General features: G+C 48.6%; 1 protein-coding gene across 3 annotated transcripts in view; it reads right to left on the reverse strand.

Moving 5' to 3' along the window:
• LOC138521788 (E3 ubiquitin-protein ligase TRIM39-like) overlaps nt 1-24,799 on the reverse strand; it is a 177,177-nt gene that overhangs the window by 90,612 nt on the left and 61,766 nt on the right. For all 3 annotated transcript variants that reach the window (XM_069634872.1, XM_069634871.1, XM_069634873.1), the window contains one exon: nt 6,641-6,744. In XM_069634872.1, the coding sequence (XP_069490973.1) occupies nt 6,641-6,744 (104 nt within the window). The remainder of the gene's footprint in view (nt 1-6,640; nt 6,745-24,799) is intronic.

Below are 24,799 nucleotides of genomic sequence, written 5' to 3' on the forward strand. Positions count from 1 at the left end.
CCACCACTGAACCCACACTCCCTGCCCTTCAGCTAATGCCTCCCCTGCAGCTCCCACCAGTGCACCCCCACTCCCTGTCCTTCCCCTAATGCCTCCCCTCCAGCTCTGGCTACTGCACCCCCACTCCCTGCTCTTCCCCTAATGCCTCCCCTCCAGCTCACACCACTGCACCCCCACTCCCTGCCCTTCCCCTAATGCCTCCCCTCCAGCTCTGGCTACTGCACCCCCATTCCCTGCCCTTCCCTTCATGCCTCCCCCTCCAGCTCCCACCACTGCACCCCCTCCCTGCCCTTCCCCTAACACCTCCCCTCCAGCTCCCAGCGCCACAACCCCACTCCCTGCCCTTCCCCTAACACCTCCCCTCCAGCCCCCACCACTGCACCCCCACTCCCTGCCCTTCATCTAATGCCCCCCAGCTCCTGCCACTGAACCCCCACTCCCTACCCTATCCCTCATGCCTCCCCCTCCGCCTCCTCCTCCATCTCCCACTACTGCACCCCCACTCCCTGCCCTTTATCAAATGCTCCCTCTCCAGCTCCCGCCACTGCAACCCCATTCCCTGCCCTTCCCCTAATGCCTCCCCTTGAGGTCCCACCACTTCTACTGCACTCCCTGCCCTTCACCTAATGCCTCCCCCTCCAGCTCCCACCACTGCACCCCCACTCCCTGCCCTTCACCCAATGCCCCTCCTCCAGCTCCCGCCACTGTACCCCCACTCTGTGCCCTTCACATAATGCCTCCACCTCCAACCACTGACCCCCACTCCCTGCCCTTCACCTAATGCTTCCCCTCCAGCTCCCACCACAGCACCCCCATTTTCTTGGGTGCCCAACTGTCATGTTTTGGCTTTTCCTCCCTGACCTCTCCCGCCCCAGAGATGTCACCCTTTCAGAGCTTAACCTTCTCAGCACAAAGTAAAGGACCACGGAAAAGGGCATTCAAATCACAGATAATTTTGCCTTTTTATTGGATCAAGCATATCATGCCACTATATCTGCTAAAGGACCTCCTATTTTGAACCCAATACTGGCTCAGTGTCCTCGCAAGCAACACTTTGGGGGGATTTAAGTTACATCCAAGGTATTTCTATAACCCCTACCTGTGCATCTGTCAAATCTGAATGATTGCAATTGACTGCATTGGGAGAGTAACTTCATGCATTGGAACACACGTACCCTATTACCCCAACACCACCAGACCTAAAGGCGGTGTGATGAATCCTACGGATCCCTCACTGAACCCCTCCCTAAAGTCTCCCCCCAGGTGGCCAGGGAAAGGCAGACACTTCCTGACCTTGGGGGTGGTGTACTGCAGGAGGATCACCTGGGAGGAGACAAGGTCCAGGGTGTTGAGGAGATCCCGTGGGATGAGACGCGGTATGTGTCCTTTGAAAGGGAGCACCTTTCAAGATTGCCAAACAGGTACTGGCTTATTGCCATTACAATGTATCTGAACCTCATATAAATTCTGTGGCTCTCGGCACATATACCCTAACACCTAAACAAACCTTCATAACAGAAAGATCTTTCAAGGTATCTCAACATAAACACCCTCCTTACTTTCAAAGGTATAAAGTAAAAGGATCTGGCAATATTGCCTTAAGTTAATTGTCTTCTTCTGTAACAACCAATTCTAACTGTTCATCTTTTAATGGTTTTAAGGGAAATAAATCTGCCCCTAAAAAGCAAGAAGTTGCTTTAAAGAACGAACTAGTCCCATAATCCCATGAATACTGGATCGAGGAAGAGGGCTGAAGAGGCATGCTGTAATAGTAGTCAGGCAATTAAGCCTAACAGCCCACACCTGAAGGAGACTGGGAGGCATAAAAGCCCCCTCAGGTGTAGGCAATGCACAGGAGCTGGAACAGATGTACGTTAAAATAACGTATCCCAAAAGATCGAATTACAAAATAGCAGAGCCGACTTTTGTAGTTCGATTCTTTGGGATTTTGTCCGTTTGTCCCCCGGACTGCCTTTAATGTATGCGGGGGACACTGCTGCAACCCACATCCCCCTTGTTCAGTATTATGGACTTTGATCTAATTTACCATGCTGAATGCACACTAAACGTGCATTCAGCATTTTAGATTCAATCCTTCGCGCAAGACCGCTGGAACTGTGACTGGAGTGCGGGCTGTAGTAGCAGGAGCAGAAAGAAGAAGACAGTGTTGGCAGTGTATGCATACGTGGGAGAACAAAGGGACGCCGGAACGTTGATACAGCAGATTTCACCTGCTTGTTCTGTGAGGGTCCTGTTCCCCCAAACTCTGAGTTGCAGAGGCTGTGCAGTGGAAGGCGTGCAGGAAGGCTGCCTTTCCCCATGTGAGCCTGATTGTAAAGATTGCTGTACCAGCGATGTGTCAGAGACCAAGGCATGGAGCTGCAGGCAACGGGCTCCTTTGTCGACTGGCCGCACCAGAAACACCTTCAACAAGGAAGGGTGTGTGTCCTTGTGAAGCCAGAAGCAGTAAAGGTTGTGACCGAAGTCATGGAAGTTGTGCAACCCACATAACAAGGATTACAGAAGACAGTGAGTCAAACCTGGCGTTCTGCTTCCTTGCACGAGCACTATCGGCGACAGTATCCAGCCCCATCTTCACTCACGTGTAGGCTAAAGCGAGCTGAAGTTGTTCATTAAACCTTTGACAATGGAACATTAAAAAAATAGCTTAAAAAAATACCACTTGCGTGTGATCAGTAATTTCTCTTTTCGCTCGCGTGAAGAGCAAACGCTACCAAAAGCCATTGGCGAACATTTTAAACGCTCTAAGCTTTATGAAGAAGTGGCTGTGTGTGCCTAATTTCACTTTCCAAAATAAGAGTGACCTTTGACATCTTTATTCATGCATAAATGCCTAATAGAGAAGTAAAGCATTTCAACTTTGTACCTATCATTGAAGAGAGAGCAAGCATTGCCCAAGCAAAGAGCAATCCCCTATTAAGCCCGAAAGCAGCTTTTCTTAAAGCCAGAAAACCATCTAACTAAGACTGTGATTCTGTAGAAAGTTTAACATTGCTTAAGATACAAGTATGCCAGCATTACCTGGAGCCAAGAGAGTGGCACCAAGGCTTCTGGGTAATTATTTTGGCTAACAGTTGGCAGAGATATGAAGGCAAAGTTGGGGAAGGGAAACCTGCTGTTCATCTGAAGTTGGTACAATCTAGATTGCTTGTTGAAGAATACTATTTGAAGCTGAGACAGACAAGAGAAGCCAAGAAGCTGCCCCTTTTGAAGAGATACTCAGAGGAAGAGTGCCTTGCCTGGTGGAGGATGCTGAGGTGCCTTAACCTAAATCTTGTCAGAACTAAAAACCTGTTTTGGATTTGAAGTACTGAAGCTTTGGTGGTATTCCAAAACCCTGAGACTGTGGTGGTATATTTAAGTGGCAATAGATGCAACATTTCAAAAGCCCAAATGAAGTAAAGTACTATGAGACAAAGGAGAATGCTCTCATGAGAAGCTTGAGCAGAAGTGAAGTTGTTGAAGTGGAAGCAGCAGCAATGTGAGTCATCCTGACAAATATACCTACTGTGAATACTAATCTTGTGACTGATGACATATTGATTGCTAACCAAGAACTGTTTCACTGACAGTTGTAGAAGTGGCATTTCTTTTGAACTGTGGCAAGCTCCTTGACTACCGGAAGTGGTGGCAAAGCATTGCGGCTGGGAACACCATTGTTGCTGTTCTGAGGAAGTGGGAAGTCCATATTGCACCAAGGAGAACATAATTGCTATTATTGGAACTTTGGTTTACAAAACATTACTTTGACTTTGAGACATCAAGCATTACCCTGAGACTATTCCATCTACAAGGATTTCCTGGTTTCTTTCTTTTGTTGAACCTTGAAGCAGAATTCACTGTGAATCCCGAGGAAGGGAACTCTCCCAGGTTATGAGAGGTTATCAATAAACTGGGAATGTTGCTGATGCTATTTGAAACACAAATACAAAAAAGGTAGCAGGCGCCCCTCTCTGGAAAAAGAACACAGCATGATAACCTGTTCAGTGGTTTTTAACCACTTTGAGAGTTCACAGCCATCTGCTTTTTTCTCACTGTACCTTTCACAGATGGGAAATATCCATTAGCATATCAGTCTTTGTCCCATCCACATGGGCAGTCCAGCACCAAAATGGTATGGCGATTCCCTTCTGAACAAGAGTACCAACAGCAACCCCATACATGTGTTTCAGCCTTGTTGGGCCTCATCAGTGAGGTAGAGCTGTGCCTCTCTGAGCACAGTGAGCAGGGAGTCCCCGTCTGGTTGCCCACAGGTAACTTAGGGTGACCAACCCCAAGTTCCTTCCAAAAATACAAAAAAGGTAGCAGGCGCCCCTCTCTATTTGAAACACTATATAATGTTTAGTGTGAGGGCAGAGATCCTGTGTTAGAGGGTTTCCCTTTAGCTTTGGTTAGGCAGGGAAATCCCCAGCAGAATAGTGACAGTGGGGCATTTAATATTATTTATACTTTAATAAAATGGCATATTTTGAACAATCATCAAAGAGTTGCCTGCCTCGCATTTCTGACCTCTCGCAGCGGTTAATGCTAAATGTTGGCACTAGCGGACCGTGAAGTTAAATTATCATTAAGCTGGACTCATTGGCCAGACTGTTGCTTCACGAGAACAGTCAGTCAGACCTGTATTCAAACTATTCAGAGGCCGAGGGGGTCCTTTTTGTACTGCCCTCAGGATATAAATAATGTCTTTATTGTCCTTTTGTAGTTCTCTCTACTCTAATCAGGAAGCATAGTCTACGGAGGCCGTAAAGATGGATTTTCAGAATCAGCCCTGGTGCCAGATTCTGAGAGGTCACCCTATTCTGGTGAACAGGACGAGACTAATGTCTAGCCAAAATCTATCAATGTAGAATGACTGAGCAGTAAGGCTTAAACTTAGTGGTGAAGGGTTCAGTGTAGCACACACAGAGCACTCTAATAACTCAAGTTAGGCAGAATGTATACAAGTACAGTAATATTTATAAGGCCTTGGACCAACTCTTATCAATGGAAAATCACAGGTAAGCAAAACTACTAAAAGTACACTAACAACATATGTACATCCGTCATTACGACCTCCAACAAACGGTACAGGGCGGCAACAGCCCTTGCAGTCACGGCTGCCGTCTAGTTCAGTTTCCACTGTAGGAAGGGGAGGGTCCAAGTCACACATGTTCTATCAGATCGGTCTTTTCACCACAATACTTCCGACCGAAATAAGAATGTATTTTTTCAGCTACTTTTGGGCAAATCTCCTTTTAATATTAACACCCTTTTGAATTATTTTTCTGTATTATAATGTTTTTTAATGTTGTATTCCTCCCTTCTCTAAAGTAAAATGGTAGAAGATTGGTTCTCTTTTTATTGTCCCCTTCAACTTTTCCCCCTCCCCTTCGTTAATGATTTGTTTCAATCCTTCCATTTACCCTTTTTTAGGAGTTATTCTCACTTACCGACAGTTACATATTTAAAGTTTAATGTTACAATTCATCTTTTTTCACACCACTATTTATTTCGCTAATTTTGATGAGTTTAACTCAACTAGTGCATTATCAATGAAATGTATATGTATTTAGTTTGTTCATCCAATCATGGATGACCAGTTCATTTCTTATCATCAACCCCATTCAAAACATGGTTTTGCTTCTCAGGAACCCCACCAACCAACCACTCATCCGATCATGGCTCATCCAATCATGATTCATCCAATTATGGCTCATCCAATCAAACACTAATCCAAACATGACTCATCCAATCATGACTCATCCGATCATGGCTCATCCGATCATGGCTCATCCGATCGAAGGCTCATCCGATCGAAGGCTCATCCGATCGTGGCTCGCTACCATGAACCTCGAAGGGTTCACGCTGAAGCTACCCGAGTGACAAAAATGCCCAGACAGCTTTGTACCAATTGGCATGACTGCACAAAACCAAACCTTTCTGGCAAGCCTCGGATTTCAGGCCTGCAGTAGTCCCAAGTTCAAGCTCACCTGGAAGTGGAAACCTACTCCTTTCTGACCCTCAACCATTGCCCCTCACAAATCATCAGCATCAAACAGTTTGACCACATTTTCCCCAACCTTGATACCAGCCCGAATAATCTTTAAAATAGACTTTATAACATCCAAGGCTAGGGCAACCCAGTCACAACCGTACTTAGCCACAACACTAGGGAGGCCAGAGCAATTCTAGAAGCCACATCATTGCAAGACTGGAAACAAACAAATGTTGAAAAGGAAAGATAAAACAGGGGGCGGGTAACAGAAGAAGACCTATCTCCACTGTGGAACGCCGTCCCAACCCACCTCTGCACAGCATCATTATGCCTGCAGTGGATGAAAAGAACTGAAGACATTGATATTTAAGGGTTTCTCTAAAAACTCGGTGCACCAGGTAATAGCGGTCATATGATGCGCCTCTCGCCCACCAAAAAGCCAGCCTTGCCCACCGACTCAACCACTGTGATGCGCTCCATTGCCTGGTATTGTAGGGTTTGAAATATGCAAGTACAAGAATACAGGCATATCTGTTCCTCATTGAGATGCGTGTATTTACATGTATTTCAAGTGCAGTGAGATGGTTGGATAATCCTTCCCAACCACCATCATCTCTTGGATGGGCCTGGCCTCATATCTACCTTGTAATTCTGCAAGCAGCTGGGCATGGCGTCTGATGCTCTGCAGCGTCGTCTCCATTCCAGGGGCATCTTCCTGGGGCTTCAGAGCCTTCACTGCACTACACCTGAGAATTATAGAAAGATACTGTGTATAACCCTCGGCCTCCAGAGAAAAGTAAGAGAAAGGGGGTCTCAATGGTAAGATAAGGGGAGGAAAAAGAGACCCCATTACTAAAGATGGAAAAGGAAGGCTCTAAATTACTAAACATGAAAGGAAGGGGAAGCGCATCCCCATAAAGCAGAAGGGCGGAGAGCACCACTCATAAATGAGGGACAAGAGACAGGCAGCAGTGAGTGGAGGGGCACAGGAACCACTACTGTGACACACATTCTGAAGGGCAGACCTCAGGGAGGAGAGGGCGGGCTGGGGAATCTCTACTTTTAAGAAACAGTCTTTGAATGGGAGACCCTCTGGGAGGAAACGGTGGGCTGGCGAATCTTTACTGTGACATAGAAATGATACGAGGGATTAGCAGTGTGGATATTCGCACTGGTTTCCGTTTGTTTTATTATCAATATTTAAATAGTTGCAAGTCTGAGGGATGCCAGATGCTGGGTAAGTGCCACATTTTTCCTGATCTATCCATTTGCGTTTTCTAACCTTTTTTACCTGTTAGGTTTTTAGAACCACTACTGGTGTAGGAATCTGAGACTCCGATCTTAGTGGACCTACGAGGGTTTTTACACCACAGAGGTAGGAACATAAGGCTCCCTTGGTAGCGAGGACAAGCAGTTAGACTGAGACTTAAGACATCAGGGGTTTGATGTAAAGTTATGTCATGTTATGTTACCATATCTTGTAAAGCGCACGGTGGCCAAAGGCATCATGGTGCTAGGGAGAGTGAGAACAGGGGCAAAACAAAATCAGAACAAGTGTGTTTTAACATTCTTTCTGAACTCCAAGTAGTTAGGAGTATTTTTGATGACAAGTGGAAGGCCATTCCACAAAACAGGTGCTGCGATGGAGAACGCCCGTCCACCCACCCGGTCACGATTGTATTTAGGCACTATAAGCAGTTCCATAGTGGTAGAGCGAAGATTACGGGCGGGACGGTAACAGGAAAATTTGGCTCAGAGATATTCAGCTCCTTGACCGTGAAGGGCCCAGTGAACAATGCACAAGGCCTTAAACTTCACCCGCTGGGCCACCGGGGGCCAATGAAGTGACCGAAATATGAGCACCATAAGAAGTGTCAGTGGCTACTTGGGCAGCCAGAGTTTGGAGCCGTTGCAATCATTTAATCAAGCTCTTGGGTTGGGCTAAATATAGGGAATTGCAATAGTCTATCCAAGATAGAACTAAAGCTGTTACCACTGGAGGGCGCAATGGAGCCGGGATAAAAGGCAATACCTTCCTCAACATTTTCAGTTGAGGATGACCAGCCTGACATTGTAACGCTCACCTGATTCTCGCAGAGGCGCCGGTCTTGACTGGGCGACTACCGTATCTTCAAAGGTGAAGTGTAGCACCCGGTTGGCTCTTTGGGCTGGACCTCTGTGCACTGTATGCCTGACGTGTAGAGTAAGATGTCTGCAGATAGAAAATATGGGGTTAATGAACTGGGGTTATTGGGGTGTCCCTATCTCTTTCCTCTTCTCCTCTCCTGTAGACCCCCAAAGGTTAACGCTCTCACCTTAGGTAAGTGAATGCCGAGCTCTCCATCTGCCTCGGGGCAGGGTGCTGTAACCAGTTTCTTCACTGGATAGGGACTGCTGTCCGTCGTTTACTGCACGAACGGTAAGTTTCGAGTCATTCAAATGTCTTTAAAGTCTTTAGTAATGATGTCTCTTGTTTTGCAGGGTTCCGGCGATGGCGGATGACGGGCTGAAGTGAGTTGAAGATGGAGCCCGTGTGATGAATAGAAGCGCCTGGAAGCACGTAAGTAAGCGCTTGTTGTCTGCTTTACTATGCGCTCTAACTGTCTTTTTATTTTGCAGGTACGAGTTCGGAGCGGCTGCAGGGTGCCGGAATACCCACTGGATTAGATGTGGAAAGGAGTAATGGCACGTGAGTATTAAAGTTCCCCAATGTCTTTAAACGCACCTTGTTTTGTCTTTCAGATGCGGGATGCAGCGCCGAAGGCCTCCGGAGCGTGCGAAGAGTTGGTAAACTTTTGTCTTTCAGATGCCGGAATGCAGTGTGAAGACCTCCGGAGCGCACGAAGAGTAGGTAAGCCTTTGCCTTTCAGATGCCGGAATGCTAACCTGTTCTTTCTTGTCTTTATAGGTGTTGCTGAAGACTGGATTCAGGATGGTAAGCCTTTGCCTTTCAGATGCCGGAATGCTAACCTGTTCTTTCTTGTCTTTATAGGTGTTGCTGAAGACTGGATTCAGGATGGTAAGCCTTTTTCCTTAGGCCCAGGACCGGATGCAGAAGACACGATGAGCGTTCTGCTGCAGAGGTTGCAGAATAACGCAAAGCAAGATTCATCCACCGGGTGTGGTTTAAATAGCCTCCTGTAGTGCTTAGGTGTCTCCTTCCACAGCCACGCCTAAGTAAGAAAAGAGTTCCTGGTAAGAAAAGAGTTCCTGCCTTCCAGAAGAGTTCCAGTGTTCTGAATCTAGGGAGTGGCTCCAGCCCCACCCAACAGGAAAAGTAGTTCCAAACAGAAGAGGATCAGTCTTACAATCTCTTTCAACACCCCGCTTTTTCTTATGCCAGGAATAGTACTCACGAATCTTCGGGTTTTATCAGGAAGTTTGTAGCGGAGAGAGACGTCCCCCCGGGAGTCCAGAGACCGCGAGTAGTACTCTGTGCACCCAGGGGGCCACCCCCTGGGAAACCCTCGCGGGGAAGAAAACCCAGAATCAGACAGGTTCCGATTATGAATAGTAGTCCGCAGGATTCAATGAAGAGTAGAATAGTAAGCTTGCTGTTCGATTGAAGACTGGATGCTGAGGACGAGTAATCCAAGGTAAGTTTCTGAGGAGGAACCCAACAATACCGGGAGAAGTGAACTGACACTCGAGAGACGAGACTCCGGAGGAAGAAGAGGAGAACGAAACAAAGTGACAGCAGGAGGAGAGGAGCCGAGGGTAAAGCTGATAGCGGAAGGAGGAAAGGAGCAGAGAGTAAAGCTGATAGCGGAAGGAGGAAAGGAGCAGAGAGTAAAGCTGATAGCGGAAGGAGGAAAGGAGCAGAGAGAGAAATGGAAAACAGAAGCTGTGAGCACAGGAGTGGCAGAAGCCGAAGCGGAGAATAAGATGCCGAGAGGGGCTAGGAGCAGCTAACACGGCAAGCCGTGTGGATGAGAAACAGCGAACGGCCAGAGTTTGGCAGACGCCGAGCGGAGGAAAGGTGCTGCGAGCAGCTAGAACGGCAAAAGCCGAGCTAAAGAAAGGGAAATGGATGCGAGTGAAAGGACTGCTGGAGAGTACAGAACCAAGGGTTAGGGAGCAATGCATACACGTGAAAGAGTAGCAACGCAGAGTGTGTTAGTGATTCAGTGTAAAAGTAGGAGTGATCACGCGGAAAGCTGAGTACGAGAACTAGACCTGCACTGTTAGGTATTGGAAATGTGATCCAACAGGCGCCATCTTGAATTCCACTGGGTGCGCCGAGGATGGTGAATCTTCCAGTGTTTCCAAAGACTTCTAGGGGTTTTCCTAACAGTATGCCCCTCCCGTGGGGTGGAAGGTCCGGGTTTCCACGGTTGAGACCTGTGGAATCGGCGCACCAGTGTAGGTGCATGAACTGCAGAAGCTGGTTCCCAAGTCCTTTCAGAAGGTCCATAACCTTTCCAATCTAGGAGATATTGAAGAACTCCCCGATGGTATCTGGAGTCCGCTATGGCTGATACTTCATATTCTTGTCCTTCAGAGGAGTCAATAGGCAATGGTTTGTTTCTATCTTGCCTTTGGAACCTGTCTGAAACATTGGTCTTCAACTGAGAAACATGGAATACATTATGTATCCTAGACCAAGAAGGAGGTAACTGAACGCTCCGGAAACTGTAAATGGACCAAAAAATTTGGGGGACAGTTTAGTAGGTATCAGTCTCTTTGGGAGGTATCGGGAGGACAACCATACCAAATCCCCTTGATGGTAAGTGGGTTCTTGGGATCTTCGCTTGTCAGCTTGTTTCTTAGTCTTTTCTTGTGTTTCCTTGAGAGCTGTACGGGCTAGGGCATGTCCAGACTGAATGTTGACCACCAATTCTTCTACTGCAGGAGAGTTGGTAATTCTGGGAGGAGTGGTAGGGATTATTACAGGATGATATCCGTAGGTACAGTAGAAGGGAGACATCTTGGTAGCAGAGTGTTGAGAATTGTTGTATGCTATTTCCGCATAGGGAAGGAAGTCGTCCCAGTTGTCTTGGGTAGCCGAAATGAAGCATCTAAGGTATTGTTCTAAAGACTGGTTCAGCCTCTCTGTCTGACCGTTAGATTGTGGATGATATCCAGAGGTCAGATCTCTTTGTATTCCTAAGGATTGGCATAGATTCTTCCAGAATGTCGATATATATTGTGGTCCCCTATCGGAAATGATGTTTTTGGGGAATCCATGCAATCGGAATATTGTCCGTAAGAAACAGGAGGCCATCTGAGCTGCTGTTGGGAGTTTTTTCATGGGAATAAAGTGTGCCATCTTGGTCATTGAATCCACTGTCACCATTATCGTGGTATTATTATTTGAAGGTGGTAAGTCTACAATAAAATCTGTAGAGATTTTTTCCCAAGGTTGGTCGGGTAGAGCGGGTTGGACCAGTTTTCCTACGGGGAGCCTCCTTGGTGTCTTTTCTTGCAGACAGATGACACACGAAGAAACGTAGTCTTTAACGTCTGCAGATAAGGTGGGCCACCAAAAATGACGGCTGATCAGTTCTTGAGTGTTGGCTATTCCTCTGTGACCTGCTACTCTGTGATCGTGGCACATGTGTAATACTTGCTGTCTTAGGTTTTCTGTAGGTACAAACAGATTAGTGCAAAAGTAATATAGACCATGTTCTTCCTGAAGCTGGTATTTCTGGATATCACTATCTTTTATGTTTTTCATTTGACTGCAGACATCTTGGAGAAATGAAGAGACTACAAAAACAAAGGTAGTTTGCGGAAATATCTTCTCCTTTACTGAATTGTCTTCTGTTTGTAGACTGCGAGACAAGGCATCAGCCATTTGGTTACAGGTGCCTGGAATGTGGGTGATCTTAAAATCAAAAGAAGAGAAGAAATAGGCCCATCGGGCTTGGCGGCTGTTTTGGCACTCAAAATTCTGAAGGACTTTAAGGTTCCGGTGGTCGGTTCTGATAGTTACGGGATGTCTTGCTCCTACCAGAAGATGTCTCCATTCTTGGCATGCCTTCTTAATGGCGAGCAATTCCTTTTCCAGAACCGTGTAGTTTTGTTCCGAGGAAGTCAAGGTTTTCGACATATAGGCAATGGGATGCTCTTTACCGCTAAGAGAAGTCTGTTTCAAGACCGCTCCTATAGCTGAATGAGAAGCATCAGTCTCTAGAAGGAATGGTTTGGTTTGGTCTGGCAATCTAAGGATGGGAGCGGATGAAAAGGCAGACTTAAGTTCGTCGAAGGCTTGTTGTGTTTCCGTAGACCACACGTATTTCCTTCCTTTCTGTAGAAGTGTAGTCAATGGTTTGATGACTTTGGAGAAGTTGGGTATAAATTTCCTGTAGAAATTCGCAAAGCCAACAAACCTTTGGATTTCTTTGACTCCTTGTGGAGCCTTCCAATGCAAAATGGCTTGTACCTTGTTGGGGTCCATGGAAGCCCCTTCTTTGGAAAGAATAAAGCCCAAATAAGGAATCTTTTCTTGATGAAACGAGCATTTCTCTAATTTGGCGAAAAGGTGATTGTCTTGTAGGCGATGTAGCACCTCTGAAACATGAGAAATGTGCTCCTGTAGACTGGTAGAAAAGATCAATATATCGTCAAGATATACTATCAGTGAATGAAGTAATAAATCTGAAAACAAGTGGTCAACGAATCTTTGGAAAACTGATGGAGCATTGGCCAGGCCGAAAGGCATAACGTGATATTCATAATGCCCAAAAGGGGTGCGGAATGCTGTCTTCCATTCGTCTCCGTCTTTGATCCGAATTAAATGATAAGCGCCTCTCAGGTCCAGTTTGGTGAAAATGGAGGCACCCCTTACCGCTTCTAAAATATCTTGAATCAAAGGCAAGGGATATCGATCCTTGTAGGTGACCCTATTTAAACCCCTATAATCGATGCACGGTCTCAGCTCCTTGCAGTCTTTTTTCGGTATGAAAAACAAGGACGCTCCAGCGGGACTTTTTGATTCCGTGATAAGTCCGTTGCGTAGATTTGTCTGAAGATATTCCTTCAGGGCTTCCTTTTCGGGATTAGAAAGGGTGTACATCCTTCCAAATGGGATTTGTGCGTCTGGCATGAGATCTATACTGCAATCTTCTCTCCGGTGCGGAGGCAGTACCTTGAATTCCTCGTTAGAGAATACTTTACAGTACTTGTGGTAACATTCCGGTAACAATTTCAGATTTAGCACGACTGCATTAGAGTTCTGAGAGATTACATGGGCATTGGAGGTGTGTATACCTGTTGCACCGTTGTGTTGACATGTGGAGATACAGTATTCTGATCCCAGAAACATGGTTCCAGCCTTCCAATTGATATAGGGATTGTGTTTAGCCAACCAAGGTATTCCCAGGATTACCGGGTAGTGAGCTGCCTTAATGAGATCAAAGATCACCTCCTCTTCATGGGAGGATATCCTCATTGTGAGGACGGAAGTATTGGCTCGTATGGGTCCAGAGGATAAGGATTCTCCATCTACTCCTTCGACTGGGACAGGTAATTCTTTAGCCATATGGGGTATCTTGTTCTTGTAAGCCCAATCGGTATCCATAAAAAGACCCACTGCCCCGCAATCTACAAGAGCTGGAACGTTTTCGAGGGAAACGTCATTGAATCGGAGTGTTACCGGTAAAACCACCATTTGAGTTGAATTAGCCACTCCGTTGAGGGAACTCGGAGTCCCATGCCCGTTCATGGTTCCCTTTATGAACGGGTGAAGGGGGCGTGGCTTGGTGCTCATGGAGTGAGGACGCGGAACTTTCGAGCTCCGGCCAAGCCCCGTAGTCTGATCCTGAACCAGGTGTCTCAAGCCCGCTGGGCTGCTCACCCGACAACCCAACCGAAGTTGAGACGAGGACCCGCGCTCCGCGGCTGCTCCTGACGAAAATCGGAGCCCGGGAGCCCCGATACGACGCTTTTGCTCACCTCCCCCCCTCTCCGAGCGACGCACTCAAAATGGCGGCCCCGATGTCCGGGAGAGCCTGAATCCCGCAAGGGGGCCGGCGAAATTCTACTTCCCGGGACCAACCAAGCATCCACGCTCACTGCTGGTCGAGTGAAACCAACGAAGCGGCGGGACCAGTCGAATCGTGCAGCGCTGCCCGGCAGAATATCACTGGGGGACCCAGGACCCTCCCGGCGAGACTCTCTGCCCCGCGTCCTGAGCGCTTACGGCGGGCGGGACACAGAGCTGCTCCTGCTGGGACCCTCTCGGACCGCAACAGGGAGGGCTGCGGGGATCCCCTGGACTGCGGGGTAGGGGCCTCGTGTACCGCTGCAACAACACGTGGGGGACCGCACTCCGGAACCAGCACCGGAGACACCGTAGACGCCCCCCAGCCCGGCCCGGTGCTCCATCTCGACGAACAAAATTAGGGCTGGCCCGCCACCCTCGAGTCGGTCCTCGCCCCACAACAACAAGCCGGGTCGACCCGACAGACGGACCATCCTGCCCCCCCCCTGGCAGGCCGAATAGAGAGCAGGCCGGGGAGAGGCATACACCCTGAACGAGGCCGACCAGATCCTCACAACAAGCGAAGGGGACCAGAGACCCTACGATGTCTACCTCGAGGGGCAAGGCCAAGAATGCCACTATGGATCCTTTCGTCACCCCAAAACTCCTTCCGAGCGCCCAGTCCACGCCTAAGAGCACAGCTGTGCAGACCAGCCCGGACGGGCGCGACAAGGACAACCAGGTACTCGAGGCGATTGCTGCCCTAAGAACATTCATTGACACAAAAATTGGCGAGATGAAGGCTGACATCCAACTCATAAGACAAGATGCCCGCAACCTGACGGAAAGAGTCGCCAACATTGAAACCACCCAGAAGGACATCGCTGAGGACACACAAGACCTCAAGGCAGAGGTGGCGGACCTTCGGAGAAAGGTGAGCTACTTGGAGGCAAGATCTGAGGAGGCAGAAGGCCGCGCCAGGCGCAACAATATTAGGATACTGGGCATTCCTGAGGGAGATGAGACCACGGACCCGACGGCCTACATAGAATCCCTAATACAACAGGAAATTGGGGCGGAAAAACTCTCCCAGGGCTTCGCTATAGAAAGGGCTCACAGATCGCTTCAGAGGAAACCCCCCCCGGGCTCCTCTCCTCGCCCCATCATAGCGAAGGTCCTCAATTTTCGGGACCGTGAAGTGATCCTAAAGTTCTCGAGAGAGGGCGGAGAGATAGAGCGGAACAATTCAAAGGTCGCCATTTACCCTGATTATACGCAGTCTGTGCAGCGAGCAAGGAACTCTTTTGTCCCAATCAAGGCTAGACTGAGAAAACTAAATCTAAAATACATGCTGTTGTATCCCTCCAGACTGAAAGTGATTTACAAGGGAAAAGCGATTTTTTTGGAAACCCCAGCCGCCGCCACCATGTGGCTGGAACACAATAACCTGGCGGATGTCCCCCCTGAACTCACCCATGAGAACTGAGCCGAAAGCATAAGGGGTGGCGGACCGACGCCTGGACACCAATACCCCTGAACCAGCACTGTACACCATCACAAGAGTGTACATCACTACTGAGGAGACTACATTGAGGACATCAAGTGACTACGGGGCCCACCCGGCCTCCCGCTCATGGGCACACAGCACGCACCCACGCAAGACCAGTGCTGGCTAGTTGCCGGCACGAACTCACTCGTGCTAGAAACCCGGACGGGGACAGACAGCACGAGAGCCCCCGAGCACTGCCCCCCCTTGGCAGTAGCTGGGTGCACCAGTTATGGTTATTTTTGTTTAGTTTCTGTTCTGACTGCACTCCTCATGAAGACTATCCTCCAATTCACGGAGGATCAAAGGCCAGAAACCGGAGCCTATCACCCCATGCAAGCAAATCGAAGCATGATATCTAACTGTGGATGCCCAACCCAGGAAATGGGCGGGGAGCCTCCCACATCCATGATTAAAGCCAAGCAATGGCAGCACGCTTCAGAATAATCACATGGAACGTCAGAGGGATGGGATCCTACCTGCGAAGAAATAGAATACACTCCTACTTGAAAAGGAAGAAGGTATCGTTTGCCCTCCTGCAAGAAACGCACCTTACATCCGACACCACGAACAAATTGGCGGACTACTGGGGCGGCCAGGGCAGTGGATCCTCTTACTCGAAGTACGCACGCGGCGTATACACGTGGGTGAGTCCTGACACACCCTTTCACCAGATGGGGATGGAGACGGACGAAGAAGGCAGGTATGTGATAATCTGGGGTATGCTGGAAAATTCCCGACTATGCATAGTCAACTCATACTTCCCACAACATGGCATACCTTCTCACCTCAAGCGGATATGCGCCAAAATGGCACACCACAGGGAGGACGCCCTCTTGTGGGGGGGAGACTTCAACTGCGTGATGAACGAAGATACAGACAGATCCTTAACGCCGCGCACCCCCAACGCCCCTGCTTCCCGCGCTCTCCGCAATGTGGTTGCGGACTTGCACCTGGTTGACGCCTGGCGAGACCTGCACCCCACCGACAGGGCCTACTCGTTCTACTCCGCCCCCCATGATTTACACACCAGGATAGATCACCTCTTTGTCGACAACGCACTGATACCGCTGGTTGAGTCGGCGAACTACCTGGGAAGATCGATTTCGGACCATTCTCCTCTCCTGATACAGCTCCATCTAAGAGGTCCGCGACCCCCTATCCCAATGTGGCGCATGCCAACTGAAACCCTAACGGACCCTGCATTCAAGGAAACTCTAGGAGAGAAACTAGAAGAGTACGTAAGGATCAACAAAGGATCGGTCCAGAAGTGGAGCACATTCTGGGAAGCCATGAAGGTGGTAACGAGGGGTGAGATAATAGCTGAGGCCGGTGGGATCCGGAGACAACTAAGGAAGGGGCTGGAGGACAAGGAGGATGAGATCAGGCAACTGGAAGATGCTTCGCCTCCGACCGCTGCCAGGGAAGCCAAACTGAAGAACATCAGGGAAGAATGCAAGACAGCCTGGGATAGGCTGTCTAAGTTCGACTTTTCCACGCGGACCCTGCGGGCACACAAAGAAGCGGACAAGCCCGGCAGGATACTGGCCTGGTTATGTAAGAGGGAGAACCCAAGGCAGGCCCTCAAAGAGATCAAAGACGAGAGAGGCACAACACAAAGAACGCAACAAGCGATAAATGAAGTCTTCTCAAGCTTTTATGCCAGACTTTATACCCACAGCGAAAGAATCCCTGAAGAAGACATAAGAGACACCCTGGACGAAATCGAACTACCCAAGCTGAGTCAAGAACATCGAGCTGCGCTAGAGGAGTCCATCACACTAGAAGACATATCGGAAGCGATCAGGTCCCTCTCCACCAGCAAGACACCCGGGACGGACGGCCTCACACCAGAATTTTACAAAGCTTATGAGGAAACCCTAGCCCCGATATTACACGAGGTCTATTCGGAGGCATATGAGACTGGAATCTTGCCGAGCAGCATGAGAGAGACTCTCATAATACCAATGCTCAAACCAGGCAAACCACCTGATGAGTGCGACTCGTATCGCCCCTTGGCCATGCTGAATTACGATGGCAAAATCCTCACGACTATACTAGCCAAGAGGCTCTCGAGGGTGATAGGGTCACTGATACACGAAGACCAGAACGGCTTCGTCCCAGGATGCAACACCACCGCCAATCTGAGGAGGCTCCAACATGTCATGGCACAAACAATGGAGAGCAAGGAGGACCTAGCGGTACTCTCACTCGACGCCGAAAAAGCCTTCGATTCGATATTTTGGGAGTGGCTGATCCTGACCCTAAGAGAGTTTGGTCTAGGGGAACACTTCATTCGATGGGTCGAGGTACTCTACAACGACCCGGTGGCTCGGGTGAAGACAGGTGGAGTGGTATCAAGAGCATGGCCCATCCAAAGAGGAACCAGACAAGGGTGCCCTCTATCGCCGATGTTGTACATCCTGGGCCTGGAACCAGTGGCAATATATTTCAGGAAGCAATTGTTCGACTCTGGCATCAGCATTAGCGGAACATACAACATCATTTCCCTATATGCCGACGATGTCCTTTTATATCTCAAGAACCCCCAAGAAACCGCTCCCACAGCACTGGATGTCCTTGATAACTTTGCCAAATACTCGGGGATAAAATTCAGCAGACGGAAGTCATGTTCCTTCCCCCTTGCGGGACTCAGAGGACGAGACATTGAGGAGCTACCCGAAATAGGGATCCAGTGGCAGCCGGAGGCCTTCCGCTACCTAGGTTTAACTATTATGCACACTCCAGCCTCCACCCATGAGCGTAACACCGAAGCAGCAATGTGCGGAGTCCGAAGGTCCATCAAATTCTGGTCAAAGCTCCCCCTCTCAACGATGGGTAGAGCTGCAATCTCCAAAATGATTATACTCCCAAGATTCCTATACTACTTCACCAACATTACTTACTACATCCCCCCGCCCTTCTTCCGGAAACTGGAATCCCTGGTTAGGGACTTCCTTTGGGGTCAGTCCAGACATAGACTCGCCCTGAACATCCTCACGCTCCCCCACACCGAGGGCGGCATACAGCTACCCGACTTCCAGAGATACTATCTCGCATCACAACTAACACATGTAACAAAGTGGCTCTCGGATGAACCCTCTGCTGAGACTGGCCTCCTTCGCCAACTGACTGGGCCTGTGCACCCTAAGGAGTTAATATGGGGCTCGCAAGTGGGCCCCCCCGACCCGCCCATGATAGTAATCTTGGGGAGGCGGGTCTGGAACAGGGTCAAAATACTACTGGGCCTCCATCACCCGTACATGCCCGAAATCCCCATGTTGACAGATGTATGTAGGACCCCCATCGACCTCCCAGTAATGAGGAGCTGGGAGACTTGTGGCCTCTACACATGGGGAGATATGTTTGATGAGGGAGCCTTTAGGGACTTTGATTCGCTGCAACTAAGGGACGGACTCTCTCCGGGACAATTCTTATTCTATCAGAGGGTGAGGCACGTAGCCAAGACCAAATGGAACACATGGCCCGAGGAACCAGAGACCCACCCCCTTGTTCAGGAGATGCATAACTTGAGCGATGGATGGAAACCGACATCGCGGCTGTACGCCCAGATAAATGACCGAACCAACCCGAGAGGAGCGCGCCTGAAAGAGAGGTGGGAGGCCGACATAGGGACGGAAATCACGGAGGAGGAATGGGCAAGAGCCCTGCTGTACCCGAAGGAGGTGTCACGGAACGCCAGGTTCAGGATGATCCAGCTGAACGTCCTTTACAGGACCTACATGACCCCGCACAGGATAGCCACCTTCAACAACAAGATTCGTCCGACATGCCCATGGTGCTCCTTCGAACAGGCTGACTTGATCCACATGTTCTGGGCTTGCCCCAGATCTCGGAAGCTCTGGCTCGCTGCTGAGCAAGCCTGCAGGAGAGCAGGACTGGAAAAGTACGAATGGACACCTAAGGAGTGTCTCCTGGGCACTCACCCGAGACTTGGTAAAATCAAACATCTAGTGAAGCTCATGGACATGGCATCCATTCTTGTGAAAAGAACAATAGCGATGGCCTGGAAATCGCCCGCAGGCCCCAGATACGGGTCCTGGATCAGGGAAATGGAGAGATGGACCATGGCCGAGACCAGGGCCTGGGAGGAGGGAAACAACAGAGGCGGGGACAATGGGAGCACAACACTGGAGTCCTGGAAGGCCCTCATGAGAGACATGATCTTCTCGACAGACTTTAAACCCCCCTGAACGGCCCAACAGGACACAAATTTCAGGTAAAACGTTATGATCAGATCAATGTGCCCGAGTACGTTCCAGGTGTGGTGCTTCGTAACGGCTACAAAAAGGGGTGGCCCCGGCCTTGAACTATACACACAGAATAAAGACCATGTCACGATTCCATGGGAGTGGACAGTCAAAGTTGTTATTACTGTTAATTCTGTTAGTTTGTTGTTATTTGTTGTTCTCTTGGCTGATACGACACAAGATCAATAATATAAAGCACACCCCGTGCTCTACTGTTATGTATACGATCACAAATGCCAATAAAAACATCTAAAAATAAATATGAACGGGTGAAGGCGTTTCCCGAACGGCGGGGAGGGACTAGGTTACAGTCCTTCAAAACATGCTTGTCCGAACCACAGTACATACAGAGACCCAGAGAGCGTCTTCTGTTTCTCTCTTCTGAGGTAAGAGGACCTCTGGTGATTCCTATTTGCATAGGTTCTTCCTCATGGGTTCGTGAGTTCTTGGCAAATTCGCTTCTTACAGTTGGAGGAGGTCCTTTGGCTTTTCCCTTCTTCCTTTCTAAATTCCTTTCTTGGATTCGGTAATCCATCTGTAGAACGAGTGTAATCATCTCTGCGAGGTTATGTGGGCGAGGTACCCGAGACAGTTCGTCCTTCAAGTCTTCGTTTACGTTTCTCCTAAAAATAGTAATGAGGGCGTCATCTGCCCAGGCCGTTTCATGTGCCAGTTGCTTGAACTGTGTGATGTACGCCAGAATTTCCATTGTTCCTTGTTTCAGGTCTAAGAGGTTTTCTTGTGCACCACTAATTCTCTGCGTCCAAACATGGCCTGTAGGCTATGGGAGAACCCGGCTAAAGAGTCTAAGTGTTGATTATTAGTGATCACCAGGGGTGTGGCCCAAGCCAGAGCACTCCCAGAAAGGTTGGATATCATGAAGCTGACCTTGGATCGGTCGTTAGGAAAAAAGGCCGGTTTCAATGTAAATTGTACCGTACAAGAGTCGATAAATTCTTTTAGCTTCTTTGGATTGCCGTCATATTTCCCCATAGGGAGGGGTCCTGGAGGCAGTTCAATTCTTGAGTGTACTACTTGGCGAAGCATGGTGTTTTCATTGCGCAGGGTTTGCATTTCGGTATTGAGATTATGTACAGCTGCTACGAGTTGCTGCATCTGTTGCTCCATGATTTCTATTTTAAGGCGTTGCTATCTCTTACAATCTCTTTCAACACCCCGCTTTTTCTTATGCCAGGAATAGTACTCACGAATCTTCGGGTTTTATCAGGAAGTTTGTAGAGGAGAGAGACGTCCCCCCGGGAGTCCAGAGACCGCGAGTAGTACTCTGTGCACCCAGGGGGCCACCCCCTGGGAAACCCTCGCGGGGAAGAAAACCCAGAATCAGACAGGTTCCGATTATGAATAGTAGTCCGCAGGATTCAATGAAGAGTAGAATAGTAAGCTTGCTGTTCGATTGAAGACTGGATGCTGAGGACGAGTAATCCAAGGTAAGTTTCTGAGGAGGAACCCAACAATACCGGGAGAAGTGAACTGACACTCGAGAGACGAGACTCCGGAGGAAGAAGAGGAGAACGAAACAAAGTGACAGCAGGAGGAGAGGAGCCGAGGGTAAAGCTGATAGCGGAAGGAGGAAAGGAGCAGAGAGTAAAGCTGATAGCGGAAGGAGGAAAGGAGCAGAGAGTAAAGCTGATAGCGGAAGGAGGAAAGGAGCAGAGAGAGAAATGGAAAACAGAAGCTGTGAGCACAGGAGTGGCAGAAGCCGAAGCGGAGAATAAGATGCCGAGAGGGGCTAGGAGCAGCTAACACGGCAAGCAGTGTGGATGAGAAACAGCGAACGGCCAGAGTTTGGCAGACGCCGAGCTAAAGAAAGGGAAATGGATGCGAGTGAAAGGACTGCTGGAGAGTACAGAACCAAGGGTTAGGGAGCAATGTTAGGTATTGGAAATGTGATCCAACAGGCGCCATCTTGAATTCCACTGGGTGCGCCGAGGATGGTGAATCTTCCAGTGTTTCTAAAGACTTCTAGGGGTTTTCCTAACAATCAGAGGCTCAACTGGCAGGCAAGTAAGCAGCATGGTCTGCTGAAGGTAAGTCCACCCAAGCATTATGAGCCCGGCGCTTCCAGCGCTGGGACTGGGCATATTTATGAGCCTGGTGCCACTGGCGCCAGGACTGGGTCCAAAAGGTCCCAATTGGGACTGGTTGGCACTCGGAACCTGGGTTATGGATCTGCTTCCAAGGGAGTTGGGAAAACCCTGACCTTTTGGAAGCAGAGATCATGACAGTACCCCCCCTCAAGGCCCCTCCCAAACCGGGCTTCTCCGGGGGTTTTGGCTTGTCAGGAAATGTTCGGTGAAATCTTTTGATTAGGCGAGGAGCGTGGACATGTTCAGCAGGTTCCCAGGATCTCTCTTGGGGGCCGTAGCCTTTCCAGTCAATTAGGTAGAATAGTTTAGATTTGGAGATCTTGGAGTCCAGAATGCTTTTGACTTCAAACTCGAGTTCTCCATCCACTAGGATAGGTTTTGGAGATTTGGTTAGTCGGGTTTGAGGTTGCACGGGTTTTAATAGAGAGACGTGGAAGACCGGATGTATCTTCATGTGCGGGGGCAAGTCCAACTTGACCGCTACTGGGTTTACTATGGTAGTGATGGAATAGGGACCAAGGTATCTTGGGTTGAATGTGCGTGGCCCTTTTAGAGATAGATATTTGGTGGATAACCAGACTTGATCCCCTACTTGATAGTGAGGGGCTTCCTTCCGATGTTGATCTGCTCCTTTCTTGTATTGTTCTTTAGCCCTTTGAAGGTGAGAAACAGCTTCCTTAAAGGCTTGGGTGATTGTAGAATGCAGGTAGTCTACTGCTGGTGTTTCAAGATCTTGGAGGGGATCCAACTCCGAGGTTCGAGGGTGACTGCCGTACAAAAGAAAAAACGGGGTTTTCCCAGTTCCCGAATGGACAGAGTTATTGTAGGCATACTCGGCTATCCAAAGGATATCTTTCCAAGTTTTTTCAGTTTGTTGCAGCATGCAGCGTAAATACTGTTCCAGAGTTTTATTGGTCCTCTCGGTTTGTCCGTCGGTCTGAGGGTGGTGACTGGTCGATAGTCTCACATCAATTTGAGCCGACCGACAGCAACTTCGCCAAAAATGAGAAATAAATTGACTACCTCGATCCGAGATTAGAACCGAAGGAAAACCGTGCAGTCGGACGATGTTTTCGAGAAATTCTCGGGCCAGAGTTGCTGCTGTTGGCAAGCCTTTGAGCGGAATGAAATGCGCCATCTTGGAGAATAAGTCCACGATTACTAAAATCGTATTGTATCCGGAGCATGGAGGTAGATCGGTGATGAAGTCCATAGAAAGCGTATGCCAAGGGCGAGGTGGGATGTCAATAGGGCGTAAGAGGCCTGCTGGTCTTTCCTTTTGACTCTTGTTTTGGGCGCATACTCCACAGGACATTATAAAGTCTCTGATATCTTTTTTCCAAGACGGCCACCAGAAGTAGCGCTTGATCTTTTCTGAGGTCTTGGCTATACCGGGATGACCTTCCATTAAAGAGTCGTGATAACAAGAGATTACTTTTTTCTGTAAATCTGTGCTGGGTAGGTATAATCGTTCTTGGAAATACAATAAGTTGTCCTTTACTGCAAAGTCCTTTCCCTGCAGATGCCAATTCTGTATGTCTGCTGGAGTTACAAGTTGCCTGGTTTTATCCTTAACTTCCTCTATGGATTCTGTGGCGATTACACCCAGAATTCTTTGTTCGGGAATGATTGGTACAGGTTTAGGGTTGACCAAGTGTTCTTCCACTCCCATCCGAGAAAGGGCATCGGCTTTACCGTTCTTTGTACCAGGTCGATAGGTAATTATGAAGTCAAACTCGACAAAGAATAATGCCCAACGGAGTTGTCTAGAGGATTGGGCTTTTGCGGTCTTCAAATATTGCAGGTTTCGGTGATCCGTAATCACAGTAACGGTGTGTCGGGCCCCCAGCAGATAATGCCGCCAAGCCTTAAAGGCAGACTTGATAGCCAGAAGTTCCTTGTCAGTAATCGTGTAATTGATTTCAGGAGGCGAGAATTTGCGGGACCAAAATGCCACGGGATGCAACTGATTGGTTACCGGGTCCTTTTGTGATAGAACTGCCCCCATGGCAAGGCTTGAAGCATCAGTTTCCACGATGTAGGGGAGTTCGGGGCGAGGGTGTTTTAAGATTGGTGCAGAGATAAATTTAGTCTTCAAATCCTGGAAAGCTTGTTCCGCCTCGGTAGACCATTCAAAACGTTTGTTTTTCTTTAACAAGGCAGTGATGGGCTGGACTATTCGAGAGAATTCGGGGATAAACCTGCGGTAAAAGTTAGCGAAGCCTAACATGCTTTGCACACCTTTTACGGAGGATGGTGATGGCCATTTGAGAACTGCATCGACCTTCTTTGAATCCATACGCACTCCGCCAGGTGATAATATGAATCCCAAGAATTCAACTTCAGTCACGTTGAAAACACATTTTTCCAACTTAGCGAAAAGTTTGTGTTGACGCAATCTTTCGAGGACCATTTTCACGTGTTTCCGATGTTCAGATTCCGATGAAGAATAAACGAGGATGTCGTCAATGTAAACAACAACACATACATCTATGAGCTCTCTGAGGACATCGTTCATAAAATATTGAAAGGCGGCCGGGGCATTGCAAAGTCCGAAGGGCATGACCTGATATTCAAATAGCCCATACTTGGTGCGGAAGGCCGTCTTCCATTCATCGCCCTCTTTTACTCGTACCAAGTGGTAAGCTCCTCTAAGATCCAGCTTTGTATATATGCATGCTTTTCTGACTTGGTCCAGGAGTTCAGGGATCAAAGGTAACGGATATCTATTCTTAACGGTGATCTGGTTCAGGGAGCGATAATCGATACAAGTTCTAAGGTCTCCTTCCTTTTTTGGAACGAAGAACAAAGCTGAAGAAGCAGGGGACTTGGAAGGACGAATAAACCCATTTGCCAGGTATTGATCCAGGTATTGTCGAGGGTGAAGGTTCTCAGGCTCGGTGAGGGCATAAATTCTACTACAAGGAGGAGTAGATCCAGGTATCAGGTCTA

Source organism: Ambystoma mexicanum, chromosome 13 (genome assembly GCF_040938575.1).
Source record: "Ambystoma mexicanum isolate Mex_15411 chromosome 13, UKY_AmexF1_1, whole genome shotgun sequence".
Taxonomy (NCBI): Eukaryota; Metazoa; Chordata; class Amphibia; order Caudata; family Ambystomatidae; genus Ambystoma; species Ambystoma mexicanum.